This window comes from Sinohyriopsis cumingii, chromosome 18 (genome assembly GCF_028554795.1).
Source record: "Sinohyriopsis cumingii isolate HCF-2022 chromosome 18, ASM2855479v2, whole genome shotgun sequence".
NCBI classification, from domain to species: domain Eukaryota; kingdom Metazoa; phylum Mollusca; class Bivalvia; order Unionida; family Unionidae; genus Sinohyriopsis; species Sinohyriopsis cumingii.
Window position 1 is genome coordinate 72,565,867 of NC_142978.1, and position 23,414 is coordinate 72,589,280.

The following is a 23,414-nucleotide window of genomic DNA, read 5'->3' on the forward strand; positions in this document are numbered from 1 at the left end:
GTTGTAAAGCTAAAAAAAAAACTTATTTTATGACAAAGCGAACATTTATACCAAGGAATCAGATGATATACACGTTTTTATTTATTATAAAAAAATATATTAAAAACGATCGGTAGTTTTTTTTGTATAATGTATTTTTGAGATTCGACTTGGACTTGTATTTACAGATGACGGATGGCATTGGTAGGCCTATTTAATTTAAAATGTTCATGTTTAGTATAGGCAAAAGAGGTAATATTTAAATTATTTTGAAGATAAGAAAACATTCATGATATTTATTGTGAATATCAATCTATTCTGAATATGGACATTAGAAAGAACAAACACTTGACCTGTACATATCACTTTATTTAAAAAATATAATAATCATAAATATTTCATGTGCCAGTTCCTTCTCTCTTACTCTCTGAGTTCACAATTTAATGCTACTTCATGAATTGTATGATACTGCTCAAAACTTATCAGAATTATTAAGTAAGTTCAAAAAAAAATTGACATCCAAATTTTAACCGTTGCAACATGCACAATTTACACCATAGAAATACAGATTTACTGTAATAATAAATTAGTGGAAAACCTGGACAGTATGAAAGAGGGAATGAGGAATTTTTCAAGAATTTTGTCCATGTGACTGACATTCTTTGTAGAATTGTGGAAGTATTCAATGTAAGTTATTTTTCTGTTTGTTTCTTCTTTGTCATTAATTTTAAAGATATAAAAATTGACCAAAACTATCTTATCATAATTTAATTCTAAGGTGGCAATTTCTGTTTACTAAATTGTGATTTCAGATCAACATATATATGCACAAGAGTACTGTAATGATTATGCACTGTTTTAATAGTAAGATATAATTTCAACTTGTGTATGACTCGTCATTATGGTATTTTATGAAAAAATGATTATAGGAGATCACTTAAACAAGGCACAGAAAGGCTTCATAAGTACCAGAAATAATGAAAAAGTAAATTTATTATTAAAGCTGACTGTTCACAAAACATTTCTATATTTCTATATGTAAGGAGTATGCAAATTTCAGCTTGTAATAACCATGAGGTTAAGATTTTGCAAAAAGTGACCAAAGACCAGTATTAAAATGGTGGATGGTGAATGTGTTTGGATGCATGGTATGAATTTATTTGAAACAGTATCATACAAATGAGTTCAATTTTGTATTCTGTACACACAAATTATGCATAAAACATTAAATTTTAAGAGCAACGTATAATTTCAATATGTGTATGACTAAAGAATATAGTATTTCATAAAACATGGGGGCGGGGCTACTTGATAAAAATGCACAGAAAGGCTTCCGAAGTACCTGGAACACAGGAAAAGTCTATTTATTCTTATATCTGAATGTTTACTCAACATTTCTTTATACCCATATGTAAGAAATAAGCAAATGTCAGCTTGAAATAACCTGTGGTAAAGATTTTGCAAGTGACCAAGAAAAATATTAAAAATGGTGGACGGTGCATGTTTTTCAGTGCATCCTGAGAATTTATCTGAAAAGATATCATGAAGATGAGTTCAGTTTTAGATTCAGCACACTCGAAATATGCAGAAAACATTACATTTTTATTTATTGTAATATTCTGAAAAATTCATCCCTTGTTCCTATCATTAGGTCAATAAACTTTTTGTCACATGTGTAGGTCTGGAAATTTTTCATTTTTGGTATGGAAAGGATCTGAAATCTTATCCAAACTTTATGGCAGGAACCCTGTGACCATTGCTATAAAATGAATTAAAAACAAAACATACAGATTATGTCATGTTGAGATAAGTCAATTGACCTGCATTATGTTTTGAACTGCAGTTTCTTCAACTAAACTGGAGGTCATTAATTCAGAAGTGTACATTATGGATGGATTAGTTAAACATCATGTCACTTTGCTCTCTAAACTTTTCAGATGCTTGTTTTCCAAGTTGAATAGTTATACATGATATTTCATGATACCATGTGTTGAAAATGGGTCAAAAATTATGGAAAAATATTGACTACCTTGCTCAGAAAGTCTTTATAGGGTTGGCAGGTCTGCTTAGGTGACAAGTTAAAGCAGATCAGAAACAAAATAAAAATTGAAAAATAACAATTACAAATGTCCCACATAGACTATAGTAACCTGCCATGGAATGTCATAGTACTAAAACAGAATTGTGTATAAAGAAAAAAAGTCTAATTGGCAACCAGTATTGTATGATTTATCCATAATGATTTGTTCTGAGTTCATGTATCATATTAACATGACCATTAAATTTAATTGATTCTGACATTCATTATCTCATTAAGAAGCAATTACTGTATATACTCACTTACAATGCACATGCAGATCAGGGCCTGTGTTATTTGTCTTATGATTATGCCTTACAAACTGCATAGACCCAGATCTGCCATCGCATAATGCAATGACAGATCTGGGTCTTTGCAGTTCGACTCATTGTATAAGTGAGTAAATATGTTACGCAATATGATATTACTCAGTCTTGTTATGATCAGCTGGATTTGGTTTATTTTTCTGTGAAATGTAGGCTCGCCTTTCTGGATGTCAGAGCTGGACTCTTTTGTATGATAGCTGTGAGCATGGATTGTCATTAAATAGGTATGTAGATAGATAATTGTAAACTTACTGTACAAATCACACAATTTTTTTGTTTTTCTCAACATAGTGCTGTAGGGATGAGGAAAGCATGGAGAGGGTTTTAGAAGCCCTTCCAGATTTCCTTCTTGCAAACTTTTAGAAGTTTCTCTCATGCAAGTTTAAAATTTGTAATAAACAAAATTCAAGTGCATGTATTTTCTGTTTAGGATGTCAGCATCATTAACATTATCTTTATCACTAAAAAATTCAGAATTGTGAACTCATTTCTTGCACGTTGAAATGTTATATATTTAGGATGGTAAAAAATATGGCTATAATCTTGAGCAGTAAAGCTGATGAAACATAGGAATGCTAGTCATTGGAAGCTTTGAAGGCAGAACAACAAAGTCGGATGAAAGTACAGTAAATTAAATATAATGAGTGTCCTTGGTAATAAATGTGTCATTTCCATCCTTAAGATATAGTATGTTATGAATGGTATGCAGATCATGGAACAGCATGTCATTGATTAAAGTGTATTTTCACTCTTTTAGATTATCCACAATGAAAATATAATTTAAAGTTCAACAATGGAAACAACAGTTGAAGGGATTGAATATTGAAAGACAAGGTTTAAAAATCAGGGATTAAATCTGTGGATGTACAGTGTAAACATCACAAAAATAGAATATCCTGGATGTACAGTGTAAACATCACAAAAATAGAATATCATGGATGTACATTGTAAACATCACAAAAATAGAATATCATGGACGTACAGTGTAAACATCACAAAAATAGAATATCATGGATGTACAGTGTAAACATCACAAAAATAGAATATCATGGATGTATAGTGTAAACATCACAAAAATAGAATATCAAGAACTCCAGATTTAATTACCATCTAAATGATTTTGCAGTATATAGGATTTTGAATTCCTGAGAGAGAGAGAGAGGGGCAGAGAGAGAGGGGCAGGCAGCAAGTACTACTAAACACATCTGTTAGAAACATGCAAATCCATGCTTACATTTTCACAATACATTCATTTTGTTTCCTCCAGAAACTATATAAACAATACTAGAAAAGGGCTGTAGAAGCTTCATATGCAACTGCTATTTTTTTAAAAAATGTGATCTCTGAAGGGAACTTGGTTCTCTTTGTAAGCATGTGAGTTTGAAGCAGAAGCATAGACAAATTCAAGTCCATTAATTACAATCCTGTTTATAATTAAGAATTTTCTGTATGCCTGCCATAAGGTGGAGTGTATTATGTTATGATGTCCATCTGTCTGTCTGTTACCAATTTTGTTTATGCACAATAACTTTAGTTGTATACCTGTTACCAGACTTTGCAGATGGCTTGCAGTTGCTGTAAAGAACCCTATTGATTTTGGGGTCATAAGGACAAAGGTCAAGGTCACTGGCTGAAAGAACCAATATGTCTGCACAATAATTTAATTTCTCCACCAACTACTGTTACCAAAAGGACAAAGGTCAAGCTCACTGACTGAAAGAAAAATGTCTGCTTAAATTGTTCTCAATTATATACAGTTACAAAACTGAATATCTTGCTTCTGAGGTAAGGAAGAACGCCATTGATTTCTATTTCAAAATGTCAGGTCAAGGTCACTGACTGAAAGAATAAAAATCATTGCCACACAATGACATTATGATTAGTTCTATGTCACATACCTGGACCACATGGAGTACAGAAGAAGTCTATTGATTTGGGTGTCGAAAGGTCAATAAGCCATAAGGTCATTGGGACTAGAAGAAGAAAATTTGTTTCCACACATTAACATCAATTCTAAATCACAGATCTGGACCAGAGTGGTTTTAAATTTTGGTAACTTATATTGTAGCAATTGCAATCATAGGGATGTTTTTATTTTAGTGTGCACGACCAGTGATATTTTCTGCCTCTCTCCATGATCATGTTTCTAGCATATGATAAATTATTCTCGACTAAAGAATGGGTCAATATCGCATATTTACTATTCTTCAAAAGAAAAATCAAGAGGAACAAATCATGCAATCAGCATATGTCATTTTTTTTACATGTGACTCCGTTTCTTTATGAAAAAAGAAAACCCATACTAAAGCATTCTACAGTTACAGGCAAGCTGTAGGTATCTGTTTTACCTTCCCTTTATAGCACTCATAGAAACTTGATAAAGAAAGACAAACATTTAGACCAAATATTTGTGACATAACCTGAAAAATAATGCTTATGTCTTACTTTCTATTTGTAGGCAAAACACAAATTTGCATTGTTTATGTGAAACTCCAAATAGAGAAATTAGAGCTGAGCGAAGGAAAACTAGTGAAATCGTCAAAATAGAAACAAAACAATCTGATTTCTATTGGTATTTGACTTGCCATTTAAATAATGCAAAAAAATTCAGATTTTCTAATTTTAAAAATATTAAAAAAAAATCCAATTATGACTCTCCAGTCTCCATGGAACATTGTAACTTCATTATGACTCTCCAGTGTCCATGTAACATTGTAACTTCATTATGACTCTCCAGTCTCCGTGGAACATTGTGACTTCATTATGAATACCAACTGTGCATTACTTAATTAAGGAGCTGTGGTGACTCATCCGTTAGCGTCCTTTATCACATGTTGCGGATTCATATCCTACCATCAGATCAGCTTGGGTCGGATACCATGGTAAACCATTCAGCACTTTGCTTGCCTAGACACTCAACAAACTGATTGTCTTACTGTGCTGTAAAACACCATTCGGTTGGCTCGTTTTTATGTTTATTCTTTCTATGTAGGTTCACCCATCACATTTCTTCTTACAATGGACCAACCATCACTCTCATTTCATTTGAGGGAAGAAACATGTATTGTGTAGCAGAAGACAAAGGATGGAGGTATGCAAAAGAATGTTTTCAAAATCTTTTGAAGCTTCTTGAGATTTTATTTAAATATTATTTTAGCGCCTAGTAAAGTTTTGTACCTTAGTACAGTTGATTGCTGTAGATCTTTGAAATTTTGGCAGTTGCCTGAGTGGTTCATTTTTAATGTTTAGATGATGATAAATGTATTAAACATCTGCATTTGTGTGCGCATTGTTTTAGCCTTAGTACTTTGCTATTAGATACTGTACTAATTATACAGTTATTAATTAAAACATTTTAAAGTTAATCACTGATTTCAATTGACATTACTGTTCAGTGTCTTTCTATTTGTGTTTGGCTACTGTCAGAATGGAGATCACTGTTCCATTGTTTGTATATTTGTTGGTTACACTTAGAATGGAGATTTCTGTTCCACTGTGTTTGAATTTTTGTTGGTTACTGTTAAAATACAGATTACTGTTCCACTGTCTATGTATTTTTATTTTGTTAATGTCAGAATGGAAATTACTATTCCACTGTCTTTACATTTTTGTTTGTTACTGCCAAAATGGAGATCGCTGTTCCACTGTCGTTCAGAGATTCTGTTAAACTGGGATATTATCAGTAAAATATGCCCCTGTATCAGAAAAAAATTAGACTGTTGTTATTTTTGTACTGACAAACTGTAAAGTCTGTTTTAAGTCTTGAAAGTTAACTGTCTCACCATATCAAAGCCGATCTATTCTTTCATGCAATTGTAGTCCTGTATTTGTGCCGACTTTGATCAGTGATTGACAATAAACAAAACAGGACCAGAGGAAGAGTTATCCTATCTTTTAGACAGATTGAGATGGTGTAATGGTATATACATACGGTATATATACATACAGTATAATTCTGCCTTTCTAGATTGTTACTATCAGGGCTGGAGTTCCCCCAGTTATCAAATTACTTAAACATAGTATTGGATTGCTGCTTCATCGTAACAAGTGAGGGAGCCTACAAGCCAGTTTCATCATGTGTAGTTGTCAAAACAATGCCTGAAGCCATCAAAGATATATGCAGACTCTACTTCTGGCACTATTGTTAGTGACTAATTGCTGGTGCGTGAAGCAATAAAAAAAAAAGCACTGCTATTTCTGCTTCATAGATGTTAGTCCAAGCTTTTTTTTTTTCAAAACAAATTAATAACCACATGTTTATTTTCCAAGGGACCAGCTTGGTTTGGATTTTACCACTGTCTATTTATGGATGACCATAAGTCATGTGATGTTTCAAGCTATACTAAAGCTGAAGGCTTTCACTTGAATATTTTATATGGTGCATGTAATCATCTTAACTATTTACTTTATAAGTGAACTCTGAACCAGAATTGTTGTGTGTGGATTAAGTTGGTGACCAGCAGGGACAATAGTTGAATGGTTTTACCTAATCCAAGTTTCCTCTGACCCTTCCAATCCCATTTTAGATACTTTAATATTTATGTTGGAGTGTGGTGTTGGAGCAGATTGAAAAGTTGGAATTTGCCATGTGGAGAAAGTCGGATTTATGAAGCATGTTTTTCTTGCATTGACACGTGCTTTCTGCTTGATGAATCTATCACTTGACTATTGGAATTCAGATGTCAAGGACATGTAGGTGGCTAGATTTTTTTAGTGGTGTGACTTGCAATACAAATGGAAAGTATTTGGTCAAATTTCATCAATGCTGTAGTTTTGTCTCATTTATCAGCAGATTAAAGACACGACAAATATTATAATAGCAATTTTGAGAAAATAGATCCTGTTCCTATTGATTTCATGCAGGTATGGCTCGATGAAAGGTCATTGCAAGGCCCACTTTTAAGCGGCTACCCTATGTTGCCACCCCGCCTTGGCAATAAATTCAGTAGGCAATTGGCTCTGACCCCACACCCCAGCATAAATGTTAAAATATCTAAAATGGGGTGGGAAGGGTCAGAGAAAACTTGGACTAGGGTTTACACTACTGTTGTGTTGATTGTGATGTTGTCAAGTATAAACACAGCTCCTGTAAAGGTTGGAATTGCACTAATTTCATTTTCTGTGTGGATTGTTTACAACATAATTTTAAATTCTAAATAATAAACCATGCATTAATGATATTGGCTGATTAGAAAGCATTTGTACCAGTAAAATTTGGCCTTGTACTGACTTTTTCTGTCCTTGCTGGTATGGTGTCCAGGTGGTTGTGCAACCCTAGTGGAACTTCTGCCTGTCTTTGAATTTTGTTGGTTACTGTCAAAATGGAGAATATGGTTCGACTGTCTTTGTATATTTTTGTGGGTTACTGTCGAAATGGAGATTACAGTTCCACAGTCTTTGTAGTTTTGTTGGTTATTTTCAAAGTGGAGATATTGTTTATTTTCATTTTTCTGTTTGACACGTATTTATTGATGCTTTAAGTTGATTAATGCTGCCAGCATTTCCATAATTTAAATTAAAACATACTAACACTGTAACACAAATCATTGTTTCACCAAAATTCATTTCAGTGAGGGACCCAGTAAATTTGGTGGAGAAGACACAATGCTAATACAACTTACTCCAGCTTATAGGGTTGTCCAGGGTAAGATAATCTAGCCAATAATGCGTCACTTACTCTTATAAAATATTGAGGAACGGTTCAGCGAGGTGTTGTCTACTTTAAAAGCCATATTTAGAATCCTGACCCATGTTGTTTAAACTTCTTGAGCACAAAAATCCTCACATCACATGATACTTAACAGCTTGAAATCGGGATATTTTTCATGAATTTACAGGTTCGTCTTGAAACAGTTTTTACAGATCCTGACTCAATTTAACTGATCCAAACTCTGTTTTTTTGTCCAGTTGTATGCATGGCATCTTGATGTCTGGTGAGTTAAGGAACACCATCATTAGTGTAATTCCAGGGGCGATTTATGAATGTTTTTACACCCATCAATGAATAAAGTAATAAGTTTCAACTTTATCCAGATAATCAGTGCACAACATCATATCCTTTCCTGTTTCATACTAAAGTGGTTTGTTTGCTTTTTCCAAGCATTCCTGGTACTTTCGTAATGTGTTCTTTGGATTATATTTATGATTACACTGTCTTGTCATTATTTAATTTCTGACATTTTAGTGATGGCTGCACATCTTGCAGAAACATCAGATCTTTCCAATGGGAACACACAATGCACTGAATGTTTGTTAACAGTGATGTAAATATTGCAATATGTTGTTTGGTATAATTCTGGATTATTCATTGAATCTGCCAAGGTGATCTTTTCTAATTGGAAAATATTAGCCTGATACCCTAATCTTTTGTTATTATTCATAATGAATTTGGTGTTTGTGGCTTATACCAGGCTTGTTCCACTTTCTTGACAATTATTATCTTAACTTACTTGATGTGTGGAAGAACATATCCTTTTTTTGCTGAAGGCATTTATTGTTTCTCATCAAGTGTGGGATGTTGGTACATATTCAGTTAGCACAATAATCAGATCAGTTAAGCCTGAAAGAGAAAGGCAATTCTTTTTTATTTGATACATCTAACATAGAACCACCTGTTAACTGTTATAATAGCAGTCAGAAATTTTCACTGCAGGAGATAAGTAACAAAATCACCATCATTGGGTTAACAGATTGGCATTATGTTTGAGTACTGGTACTTGGTGTACATCGCCAATCAGTGAAATTTTAGGATGCAAGAAATGCTATAACAAAGAAGATACTATAAGTTCCACCATTCTGACTTTGTTATAATTAAGTAGAGTAATCAGAAATTTCAGAAATTGAGCTTGAGCTATATATTTTGAGAATATGGAGTCAGTTGTCACTGTTCCCCAGAATCATAGCTTTAATTTAGTAAAAGAATGGGGTCTGTTGTCATTGTGTCAATGAATGATGGCTCTAAGTAAAACAAGAATGGGGCCTGTTGTCACTGTTCCCCTGAATCATAGCTTTAATTTAGTAAAAGATTGGGGTCTGTTGTCATTGTGTAAATGAATGATGGCTCTAAGTAAAACAAGAATGGGGCCTATTGTCACTGTTCCCCTGAATCATAGCTTTAATTTAGTAAAAGATTGGGGTCTGTTGTCATTGTGTAAATGAATGATGGCTCTAAGTAAAACAAGAATGGGGCCTATTGTCACTGTTCCACTGAATCATAGCTTTAGCTTAGTAAAAGAATAGGGTCAGTTGCCTGGTTCATAGAAGTCTATTTTGCAAGTGTATGTGGATGTGTGGTGGGGTGGCTTGACAGTGTAGTCCAGGTTATATGGTGCCAGTGTTCATGTTTGATACACTCCAAATGTGAACAGCTTTGTCCCTGATTTGCAGGCACATTGTACAATGGCAAATCTGGGTGTATGCTGTACAGTTCATGTTGTACCTGGATGAATGCAGTACTCTTTGTCAAATAACATTAATTAATTTGCAATTTATGATAGCCTAATCAAGCTGACCAATTTCAATTAGAAATGCAGAAATCAGCATCTGTTCTAGAGTTGAAAATTTAGAAGGGGACAATTTGCCCACCATTTGAAAAGCGGGGGGGGGGGGGGATATTTCAGAGTTAAGGAGGAATTTAATGAAAAAAACATAACATATGACTTGCATGCATTCAGTTGATTTTTCAGCTCAGTCCTTTGCAACATTAAAGGATGAGATATTTTCTAATCCAACTTCTGCATTCTCAATTAACAAAAAAAAAGTAAATAGCAACAAGTCTTTTACAAATATAGAATGAAATTGTCATTGTAGGCAAGGATGCCAGTAGGTCATTATACAGTACAGACATCATGTCAATCCATTTGATGTGGACAGAGGGAAGGGATTAAGTAGTGGATGTCCACACAGTCTTGTGGATTTCCCCCAAATCTTTGTGGAAAACCACTCAGTCTAGTGCATGTCCAACATGGATTTTAGTGCAACTGTAGTGAGTTTTATGGCACTCCTCAATGATTCACTTGTATTGGCTTTGCAAGTTGACACGCTAAACAAACAGATGGGAGAAACTTCAACACTATAAACCTGACCATGGCAGGTGTCAGTTTCATACTTCTACCTGTACAAACTATACAGATGCAGCATTTCTTCTGGCTTTTGTCAGTGACCTATCTAGGGAGACATAAAGACAAATGAACATAATATAAAAAATATAAGGTTTTAAATTCCTTGAATATCTTCTCACCCATGTCCATGACAGCATAAATCAGGTGTATGGTAAAAGAAAACGTGTCTAGTTCCTGAGAAAATGTCTCATGGATATTGTATATTTGGGTCACAAGTACTAAACAGAGGCTGGACTAGTAGAGATTGTATTTAGGATAGCACTGTTACTTTTCATTGTGTGGGAACATGTTAAGCAAACAGTTTAAAAGTGACTAGGTGAATTTAAAAAAATAAATCACAACATATCTGCATTTTTTATTTTAATGGAAAGAAGGTCACTGATATGTGCATGTGATTTCTTTTCCCTTTTGCTTGTTTAAAAGCAGTATCTCTCTCTCTCTCTTTCATTAAAATTACAATCATTAAACTGTGTTGTATTTTGTGAAGCACCAAAATTTTCTCAGGATTCTTTGTTCAGAAATTTATCTTCTATCACAATACACATAGGTGAATGCATTTTAGTAAATGCATCTTTGACTGTTAAACATCATTGTGTACAACTGGGAAAGAGCATGCTGCACTCTGTACTGTAGTTAAGTGGACAGTTGAATTCTGCATGATTTAGTGGACATAAACTGTTACATAATTACATTGCAGTGACTTTCTAATTGGGGCAATAAAATTTAATCCATCCACTGTGAGCCATAATGTGGACAATCCACAATGGCTGCTACATTAGTCTGTGATGGAAAGAGCACGAAAGGATTAAGGTCCACCTTGGGAATGTGTATTTTACATATCCACAATGCAAGTACTATGCAAGCCCTGAGAAATACATAGGGCAAAGTCAATGTTAAAGTAGGGGGCCATTTTTGGATGAGGTCAACCTTGCATGCTGTGATGTCAAAATGAAACCTACTCATGTTGAATAAAATTCATACGCCCCAATATTGTTATAACTGGACAAAACATCCTCTTTTCTTGCCCCAGTTTAATACCTTATCACCATGATAAAAGTACATGGCAATCAATAATTTTCATCTAGAAGATTTCTGAAGATGGTTAAGGCGCAGAATATTGAAGAATCGGGAATAAATACACTTTGGTTAAACTAGGTTTGTATTAAATTTTACAGCAACAATTACTACTTTGTTTAAGACAAGCAAATGCACCAACTTGTTCCTATTGAGATACACTTTAGCTAACTCACCAGAGGTGCCATCCAGCCATAATCTCCAGAACATTTACCGACATTAATAACTGAAGAACAGGAAAATGTACGAAATGTAAATGTTATTTTTCATTCTTCCATTTTTAAAATAGTTGAGCTACTATATATACTTGCTTTTAAGATGAGTCCAACTGCACAGAATTAGATCTGCCATTGCACAATGCACCAGCAGATTTGAGTCTGTGCAGTTTGTTAACGAGTAGTCAATAGAACAAAGAGCATAGACCCTGATCTGCAGATACATTATGCTAGAGCAGATCTTGATCTCAGTTACATGCAGTTTGACTTGACTTATAAGTGAGTATGTATGGTTTTTAATCCTCAGACAAACTTTGGTGTAATTCATGTAAGAAAAGACATTAAGTTTCTAATTTGTCAATTTCAGCTGGTGGACCCATGGTGCTATGGAATGAGCATGAGAGAAGTTTACCGCAAGGTATCAAGATTGGCAAAGATGATAAGTCAGCGGTATTATTCATTCCATCCGACTTTGACAAAATACAACATTATGGTGTAAACTGTGGCCTCACTAGATTAGAGGTAGGATTTATCATAAACTGATTAAACATGAACTTTTTTTTCTCAATCCCATGTACATGGAAATGCAAAACTTTAAAACATTTCTGACAGGTTTTGTATCATTTTTCATTTGCTTGTAGGTTAAACATGTAGCCTTGGTCTTTGATGTTTTATATCAGCATTGTTTTGTATTAAAAAGGAATATTGTCAGAGTGTTGTCCCTTCACTGGTTTAGGAGGGCACTGCACTCTTACTTCACTAGGTGGCATTCTGCCCTCTTTAGGGTACATTCTACCCTGCCTTAAATCTCCAGTGTGTTTAATACAAAGCATATAATAACATTCAGCATATGCATTTGAAGCATCAGCTTGGTATTGGCAACCACTATATTTCCCACATTCTACAAACATTATCTCAAATGTACATGTGGGGTGCATAAAAATGCCATCTGTCATACAGGGAGTGCCCTGAGCAGAGACTTTGCCATACTGAAAATACCCTTAAGGCATTTGCACTGGGGACGCATAGTGCTTGAATATTAATCCATCCTGCTTTGTGTTACAAGGGAAATAAAATGTAACCATCCCATACCAACATAAACATCTTTAGGCAGGGTTTTGAATTTCTTTCCTGTCAATTCTTGCCATTAATCCAGAATTCACATAATGTAAAAGATCCTTATTTATTGCTCCATGTCTTCTGTGTTTATGTTTCCATCTCTGTGTCCATCACATTCTCTTTGCCATTCAATAACTTTTAGTCCCATTTTGATTCATTGATAAAACATGGTACCATTACATCTCATTACTACAGCATAAGTAGCACACCACATCTAGGGTCCAAGCTTTAAGATCAAAATCAAAGTAAAGCATTTTCAATTTTTCTTTCCTATCTTGTGACATTATAGTATTTGAGATAAGGGATGAAACAAGGCAGAGTTATTGGTAGGTGTCTTGTGTATAATATTAATGGGTTTTGTTTTCAAGATCAAGGTTGCACATCAAAGATTTGGCATTTTCATCAGTTTTATAATTTTGAAGCCCTTTCTGATACAGATATCAAACTATATATTTATTTGTGTCACTCCAGGAATATATTGGCAGAAGCATTCATGCCGTTAGTGTACATTTTTAGATTCATGAAATTGTTGCCAGTATATTAGACTTCATTATATGTGACATACTTTGTATATCTCAATTAGTCTTGATCCCTCTGTTCTTTATGTGACTTACTTTGTATATCTCAATTGGACTTGATCCCACTGTTCATTATATGTGACATACTTTGCCAGTATATCTCAATTAGACTTGATCCCTCTGTTCATTATGTGACATACTTTCTATATCTCAATTAGACTTGATCCCACTGTTCATTATATGTGACATACTTTGTATATCTCAACTTGACTTGATTCCTCTGTTCATTATATGACATACTTTGACTGTATATCTCAATTAGACTTGATCCCTGTGTTCATTGTATGTGACATACTTTGACTGTATATCTCAGACTTGATCCCACTGTTCATTATATGTGACATACTTTGTATATTTCTATTGGACTTGATCCTTATGTTTATTATATGTGACATACTTTGTATATCTCTATTGGACTTGATCCTTCTGTTTATTACATGTGACATACTTTTCCAGTATATCTCAATTAGACTTGATCTTTCTGTTGAATAGATGTGGCCATGATGTGTTCGGATTGACAGACCTTAGCTAAACGTTTGTATCAATGATGTGTTCAAATTGCTAGCTGACCTTTTCCATCTAAAAGAATTAGTTTCCCTGCTTTCAATTGATTATAAACTGAAATTGTCATCAGTTTTTAAATTGTGAGAGAACAGTATATGATAACATTGCTTGACAATGAGCAAATTCTTTCATGTTATTTCCTAATGCTGCAGTTGTCAATTCAGGAGAAATTTTAATGAATTATCACACAAGTGTTATTCACTAAATCAAACATCATAGAATAGTAATGATTACCATATGTGTGTCAGTTCAGTAAAATGACAGAAAGCAGTTTAGAACTGTATAGTCATTGTCATTTGATTGCACCATGTCATCTACATAAATGACCAGATGTAAATTGTGCATTGGGTTATAATGACAGAATGATAACAAGGAACAAAAAAAAACTGCACTTGAAACATGTATCTAAGTTTCAAAATGCATATACCATAGGTTTGCATGTATGACTGAAATCTTTTTATCTATAACCTATAGACTTGATTTGTAATTTTCATGATTGTTGATTTATACTTGTCACCCTCAGGTTTGGGGATGTGGTGGAACAGAGGCCAAAAAGGCTCAACTGAAACAGAAGCAGTGGGAAAGGAAGGACATAGAAAAGCATAGAGGCAGAAAGGTGAGACAACTCTGACTTCAATAGGTGCCTATTAAATGAGAAATACACATTTTGTGAAAACAGAGAAGGCATATGTAATATTTTACTTTATTTAGATAACCAAGATACACATATACGTATATCCTGTTTTTATATATATATATATATATATATATATATATATATATATATATGTCTAATGTATAGCATGAAAGGAGTATCAACACCGTGTTCTCACCCACGAATCTCATCACATACAGTGAATCCACAATACAACTAATTCCATTGAAAATGTGCACACACACACATTTAAAATATTCAATAATTTTGTCACAGGTCATAAAGGTCTGAATTCAGTGGAAAAACATAGCACATTCCCGTAATGGATGATGAAGCACATTTACTTTAAAGTACGTCCCAAGTCGGTAAAAGTTAGTTTGCATTTTAAGCTGCCATTGTTAGTGTTCATAGGCATAAATTTTTTCCCTGCAAAAAGGAAACTTTCATGGCACAGTAAACGTGTTCCAGTCACGTTGAAAAATGAAAAGATCTATCAGATTCCATTGCTTTTATTAATGTTTGGTATTGACTTCCTTTGAAGAAAGGTTCTTTGTTTCTATTGAAGATTGTAGTCGGCTTTCTTTGATGAAGGGTGCATGCATTATTGAAGTCACTGTTAAAGGACAGCTTTGAAGAACCAAACAAATGTCCGTTTATTATTGTGGCAGCAACATCAAATAATTATATTGCATGATTGAGACTGATTTTTTTTTCCATTTGCTTAGTACGTTTTCATAACAATCATTGCTTCACAGGTAATCTGTTTTTCTTTGAAATTTCAGCAAACTATTTTATTAGGGTACATTTTTTAAAAAGGAATTGGCCATTTGGTTGATTGTAATTACTGTTCCTCCCTGCCTATTGAATAGACGAAGTAAGATGTTGTTTTTTGGGGGGTTTTCTTTTTCTTTTGTTTTTTTACATTTGTGTTAGTGGTGTGATGCTGCCTTCTACGCATGCGTCAGAAATTTAACAAAGGGTCAATGGACAACAGAAATGCGGGTGTTCTGGTCTGATGACAGTGATTATTACAGAAAATTTGAGTGTTCTGAAGGATTTAATTCTGAGTGAAAAGAAGAGATATTACTTACTATCCTCATACAGATGTCAGTCTGTGTTAATATATTAATTACTAGTGAGCGGCCAAAAATTCAACAAAAGATAGATTATGAGATAACGCCTCATCCAGTTGATCTCCGCTACCAGAAATGTCAAAAACAACAAAAGCGGACATCTCACAACATACACTACTCATGCTAGATGTCAACAAAAGTGGATTTTTATATAACAGTGCACTGTTAAGGGCTGTTCCAGTAAAACATATATCCCCCCTGGGATTGCACTTCAAAAAAACTTTTTTAGGAGGTTGTGTTTCGAACTATTTTGATTCTGACAGTGGAAGGTTTGGTTAGGAAAATTACTTCTGTTGTGGGTTTTGCTAACAAAATGAGAAATTGTCAGAAAGAAGAAAAGAAAAAAAGGAATATATATTTAAAATTGCATCTTCCCACCTCTTAGCAGTCTAACGTGAATAAAACATTGGGTCAGAAAATGATGCCAGTACACGCGAGTGCACATAATTTGTACGAATTCGCGTACTTTTAAAGCAGTGATATGCGTTTGGCAAATTACGTCAACACTGTGGATATAAAAAAATGTGCTTTGCGCAGTATGCAATTTTTATTAAACTTTTTAACTTTAAAAGTGCATTTCACGACGTAATTCGCACTGCCACAGCTGTCTCACAGCACTTGATGCGACATCCAGATATCTGGATACTTTGGTTCGACATGAATGGCAGTTAAACTAAATTTTATTCCTTCATTGGCCCTGGAACAGGCATTTTGTGGAGTTTAGCCTCACTTTCGTCTTGGAAGTTTTACAAATGCGTGTTTCCAATAAGGGCCACACAGGAAACCAAAATGGTTGAATCACAATACAGTTTGTCCTCAGACGATGTTTTCAGTCGGCAAATACTGGCTGGTGACAGCTATGATGACAATGAATTTCATGTATATCGGTCTGTTGGACATTGGAAAAATGTCACTGGAAATACCAGTGTGTGATTTTGAGCCCACAATTGATGTTGAGTGCGAGTCCGATGTATGTGTTGGATGGAAAATATGCCAGTTATATTTATTAAATATACCCATGTCTAAACAAGCAGACTATGGGAATGTTGGACTTTAAACCCTAATACAGCATTATGGAAGAGAAAAATCTGTCATAAGAGGCAGCAAAACACTGATTCAAGGAAGTCAATCTTTGGCAGGGTTCGTGTTATTGAAAACTGACAGAGGTCTCGGAAACACTTATAATCACACGTATTGGACGCCAGTTTTTTTATTTAGGTGGGCAGTAAAATTCAAAGACTTGCCAGTCCTGCTTCAGTCACCTGCATAGTGGGAAAATGTGTTGATCAGTTAGCTGTGATGATAGAATGACAGAATTTAGTGGTTGAAAGCCCCCCACCCCACCCACCCCGTCGTCACCATTATAAGAGTACATCAAAAGAACATGCTGCAATAGCTAAGCGGTGAGATCAAAGGCTTTGACTGGCAGCTGGGTGGGAAAATCTACTGACATTTATAGTGCTTGAATTCAGAGGCAGAAATACCCAGAGATGTACATGTGGTCATTTATAACAGTACATCAAATAAACAACTTTAGCTTTCATTCTGGTGTTCATTTCCGAGTGTAACGGAATAAGCATTGCACGTGACCTCGGAATCATGACATGTTGAGACATAGACTTGAATGAGTATTTTGGGGTTCAACGGCAAACTGATGAAGATTGTGAGATTCAGGAGAGGGCTAAAAAAGTTGCTAGAACTGATAGTTTGAAAGGGACATTAGCCAAGTGTAAGAAAGTGTGTGATGCCTAGCCTAGTGCTTTGAATAAGACCTTCCTTGGATCGAAAAAATTCAGACTCACTCTGATGGACAAACAAGAGCTATGTCAGTGTTATAAAGAATGTAGAAATTAAACTCTATGGCAACCAATAGTTCTTATAATTGGCATAGTTTTCTGAGAGGGGACTGCAACTTTTCCTGATGGGACTCATATTTTTTCCAAAATAGGAGCCATGGACTCTTAGTTTTAAAATCCTGACGAGACCTCTGGTTCAAAACTTTTCTTTTTGGGACAGAGATATCCAAGAGAGAATACCCACGGGGCCATACATGTGAGATGCTGAAAATTACACAACCATAAGGAACAGTAACTTGTTCAAGCTAGTTATGCATATGTGTTTCAGACAGCGGGCAATGAAAGGAGTTCACGCACAGAATAATATTTGTACACCGAGGAGGAGGATCATATTAAATTCAGAAACAATTAACAGATTAATGCTCATAGGGAACATCAGAGAATCCCCATACAACATAATAAAGTGTGTGTAGATCTCAAGTTGGCAGAACCACTGAGCAACAAAAGAATAAAAAGACAAACTTTTGTATCATGCAGATGTATGACCAAATGATGTACATGCTCTCTATGTGCAAAAATTAAATGACATTAAACATAAGAGACTAACTGATCTGTGTAAACTCAAAGCAAGATGGATAAAATTTGTCCTGTTTGTGTTCAGTTCTTCCTATGTATATTTTGATCATGGTATTTTCTGCAGACCTTTTGGCACTTAGTTCCATGCCATCATTTGGCATTTGTATTGCAAAATGAATAACTAAACAAAGTCTATTATCTAGTACAATACATTTTAAAGTAGTATCATTAACTGATGATGAAATTGATGAATGAATACTTGATGTCATTCTGATATATGGATTCTTTACTACACTACTAATCTGTTCATCCTGATTCTTTCTTTTTTACCATCTCCTTTAGTTTTACTGGTACCAGTGCTTTTAATAAAATTGTAACTTCTATTTTCTTGCAATCTAAGTATTTGTAATGATGTGTTATTGTCAAAAGGTATGATGTGCTTAGTGTTGTAAAATCTAAAACTATTAATTAGCAAGAGACTAAAGTAAAAAGTGGACAGAAATTATTGCCATATTACAATGATGTTAGAAACAACAGAATAGTTGTACAAGATGTATTTTGCACAAAGTTGTAGAACTAGTGCTTGTATTGTCACCACATATTCTACTTAAATAATTATATCATTATTTCTGTATATTCCTATTAGTATTTTCCCAGTGGTAGTAATTTTCTGATCTGATGTTGTTCATTTCTTGTGCAATTTTTACACATCAAGAATTCTCACCGTATCATTAAAAAACAATGTAATCTGCACCAAATTGAGTTGTTTGAGAAGAAATTAATTTTTTAAACCCAAAAATCACTGAAGCTACGAGTTATTGCATTAAAGTCTCACATTAAATAGCATTTGAAGTAGCCACGATAGTAGTTTAGGATGCAACTGTACCAATTTCACCTTTGGTATATCCAAATCTTGAATGTGATGGAGGAACATAGTTCCAAAATAAACACATCAATTTTAGAACCTGTTCATTGACTATGAATCAAGTATCCAAGTCCAACTGAATTGCTAGAATTTTTTGAATTCTTTTGACAACATCGTAATTAGCTGTCAAATACGGAGTAAGCCTAGTCTTTATGCCATCCCAACCATGACCCCACCACAACCACGTGACCATGCCCAATGACATCACAGTAATAATCGCTATACAACTAGAGATGACATCTCTTCGAGAATTTTTATTTCAGTAGAGGTGTAACAGAGTGGAACAGTAAGAAAGAGTGACAGATATTTAAGTGTTAGGGAGATATTTAACAATGGCTATTCCCACCACCACCACTTCCTCATTGGAGATCACACACACACAAAACATAGAGTACATTCTGAAATCCTGGCAGCATCCCAGCAGAGGAGATAACTTGACTCTTCAGTTTTATTGGTCTCTGGTTATCCCATGGTATTTCTGTTACTTGAACATTATCTTACAGTGTGTCCATTTAGCATGGTCGAAAAAGGCTTACAACCGTTGAGAGTTGTTCAAGGACTCACATTACTACAGATGTGAAAGAATGAGAACCATACTATAAATTATTGAAGATAAAATAGAGTATATATGTGTTTGACTGTCCCTGATTGGTTGATAATGAAAGTAAGATTTTAGTAAAAACAATCTTTTGAGAGCTTGTCCTACTTGTAACTGAAAAAATTGAGGGACATTGTTTTATTAACATAATTTCCATCCCGTTACAGACCTGAGTTTGGGCGACTCGTTACTGAAATCAGCAGCTGACTCTTTGGTGCAGTATTGAAAGCACACATTTCAAATTTGTATAGATCGAGAAAATGGTGCAGCTGTTATGGGTTTTTTTCTTCACAAAAGCTGTCGTCATAGATGTGTCTATACTGATATAAATTTGATCACGAGCACTCACAATTTTAAGTTACTGAATTTTAATATCGTGGTGTTTGCACAAATTTACAGTGGGAACTGAATTAGTGCAGAGTCCTGAATTCTTGAGTTTTGTGCAGAAATATGGAATCCAAGCAGAATACATCCAGAAATGTAGTGGTTTTCAATCTTGGATTTAGTCTCCCCATTGTGTTTCATACTGATATGCATATTCACAGAACATCTGTATAGTAGTAGGAAAAGTAAGTGAGAAATTTAGATACATATCATAAACAAGACAAACAGTATGTGGGGGGAGAAGATCATAAGAACAGGCAGGAATGGAGAAGAATAATAAAAACAATAATGAGTAGAAGCGTGCCTCTTTTTTTATGTGTGCAACATTATTTTCTTAGCTTCAGTAAGAAATTTCATCAAAAGGAAGACAATAAAGGGTGTACAGTAAACTAAACCAATATGAATTTAGCTACTTAAAAGCTGTATCAAATCGATTTTAACCTTCTGGTCTTTTTCTGTCCATTCTGGTGATATCTCCACTGAATCAGTATGGTTGGAAAAAATATTTGGCAAATTTAGAAAATTATAAATCTTTTGGCAGATTATGATTATACCCTACTTGCCTGAGAGATGTGAATAATTTTATTTCTTGGTTTGTTGATTGCGGTTGTTGCTCAATTCAAATGCATCATTGAAAAACATTGATGCATTCTCATACTTTGTTACAAATATTTATTACAGATGCATATGATCAGATATTGGTGAATATAGCTTGAATAAGTTATAACAGTTCTAGTTGGAACAATGAACATTGTTAAGAGAAAATTTAAGTGAGCTAAAATGTAAACTTTTCGGCAGTGTGTGATGCAGGAATGCTCAAGACTTTTCCATCTCATATGCTCACCATGAAAAATCCATTCACACCAACTGATGATGACTTTTAGGTAACTGTCAGGAAGGCATAATTAATTCTAAGGTCTACAAAAATTACTTGAGTCAGAAGTTATAAACTCATACAGCTGTAGCAAAAATGATTGACTGGTACCTTTGCTGCAGTTGCCACAGTTGATTAGTTGGTTGATTCAGTGTGGTTTGATTTGGGGTTTTTTGGTGATTTTTTTACAATATATTAGATGGAAGAAGAACCCCGAAAGACCACCAACCTAAATTGGTTGATCTGTGACACAAACTCACTCTGTGAGATGTTTAAGTGATGTAAAAGCAAGCACCTTAGTACACTTGGGCACATGGAATCTCTGTTGATTTGACGTTTATCTCCAACAGCTGAAGTCATTTAGACATGAGATCTCAGGGTTTCAGTAGATCATTATGGCCTTTACACCATTTTCAGATGAAGAGAATCTATATATGGCAGTCAGTTTTACTGCTGAAGAAAATCCAAGTCCTTTTGAGACACCAAACACCAATTATGTAGAACCACTGACCTTCCACAAGTAACTGGCAACATTCTCATTAGCACATTGGAGGCAAGTTGTACCACTGCCATGGAAGCCCCTCAGATCTGTATCACAAGACAAGCATCTTATACCAATCTGCCTTGAAAGCCCCTCAGGCCATAGGTATAAGTCTCATATGAAAGACTAGAAGTGGGAGATAGAACCTGTGACAACTGGGTTGAAAGTGCAGAATGTTACTGCTAGGCCATCAGTGATGATGATGCTGTTGACAATACAGTTAACTGCAATGACATTGATTTTATGAGTGCTCTGGGGAAAATGATTCCTTGACTTTAATCCATTTTTTAAAATCTATGATATAAAAATGTTTGACTTGATATATTTTTTTTATAACTTTATATTAGTCTTGCAACAAGGCATAAAAATAGACATCGGTAACTGAAAAAGATGTTCTTACAAGAAATGATATAGTGTAAAAGTAGACAAATGATGCAACATCACTTCCACAGGCATCATTGGGTTTTTTTTCTGACAAATCATGTAAGTTTACCAAAACATTTATTGGAAAACATAATAACAATGAATCATAGAATCTGACCACACATTTAAAGCAATACAAGATTTAACTATTATTCTAATCAAAACCAGCATGCCTGAGAACAAAGAAAAATAGCAAGACATATTGATCACTTTAGGAAACACAGAGTTTAGTAAGGATACAAATTCATGATTTCTGTATTAGAATAGAAATATCTATTATAAAATCTGTATTCATGGATGTTAAATTAGTAGGTATTAAGGGACTGATCAATGACATCTACAAATAATAAGCCACCATGAAAATCTGTGATTTCACAGTATCAGAGACATACTTGGCTGACAGACAAACAAACAAAAGGACAAAAGACTGATTATAATGAATGAATACAAATAAAAATATGCAGTAGATTATATGATGTATATGAATTCAGTAGATTACCTCCAGCCAGCTGTCATTTAAATCGCTTCTTTCCCCAATCCAATATTAAAATTGCTTCCACCGCCTACTAACCCATAGCCAGCAATTGTGTTTAAAAAATATACTTCTGTAGGGGGCAGTGTTTCTCTATTAAACACATCTGACGGTGGATCATAATTTTTTTTAATTGCTTCTGTTGTGGGTTGGTTGAATTTGAAAGTGCCTTCCCCCCGGGGGGTATATGTTTTACTGGAACAGTCCTAAGTTGGTTTGTCAATATGGACAAAGAATTTATTTATGTAACAATAGATAAATTTCAGTGTAGTTTATGTCAAGTTTGTTTCTTCCTTTCATGGGGCCTCTGAATTTCTACACTCGAAAGCAATGGTTGTATATACAAGCTTAAACAGCCAACAATGTTGCCTCCCCCCCCCCAGCCCCAAATCACCAGATGGTATATTTTGGCACCAATAAGGAGAAAAAAATTGCAATTTGCAACATTGGTAAAGCCCTGCGCGATCCCTGAATAAACTTTTTACTCATTATTTTTCATACTTTTAAGAAGAAAAACTTTTGTGTACATAGGACATTTTAGGAGCCACTCCACAAATAGAAGCCATTGACTATGATGCACATTTAACGTTCTCAAGAGTTTATTTCTGAGATATATTGCACAGAGGTGCTAATTGTGTTTGGTAGGTCCAGTGGCTGTAGCCCAGATAGCCAACAGACCCTTTTGAGGTCAGTGCAAACTCACAAGCATCGGTTTAGAGATTTTGCTAAATTTATCTAAGTTTTTTTGTTTTTCTTATTAAGAATAATTTAATCTTGATCCTTATCTCAAAGGTTTTGTTCATAGGTCTTGCGACCATCAGTTGTGCTACTGTCATATTATGAGGGTCATGTATCCTTCTTACGGTGAATTTTTCCCTCAAAGGAGACAAAGGGTACAGGTTGCATGGTTGAGCATTTCACCCAA

General features: G+C 34.5%; 1 protein-coding gene across 2 annotated transcripts in view; it reads left to right on the plus strand.

Moving 5' to 3' along the window:
• LOC149776963 (uncharacterized) overlaps window positions 1-23,414 on the plus strand; it is a 68,434-nt gene that overhangs the window by 35,016 nt on the left and 10,004 nt on the right. For both annotated transcript variants that reach the window (XR_016416143.1, XM_089941678.1), the window contains exons 7-11: window positions 2,536-2,606; window positions 5,375-5,473; window positions 7,953-8,026; window positions 12,159-12,313; window positions 14,576-14,668. Coding sequence is in view for 1 of the 2 variants with exons in the window: in XM_089941678.1 (XP_089797804.1) it covers window positions 2,536-2,606; window positions 5,375-5,473; window positions 7,953-8,026; window positions 12,159-12,313; window positions 14,576-14,668 (492 nt within the window). In the remaining variant the exon portion in view is untranslated. The remainder of the gene's footprint in view (window positions 1-2,535; window positions 2,607-5,374; window positions 5,474-7,952; window positions 8,027-12,158; window positions 12,314-14,575; window positions 14,669-23,414) is intronic.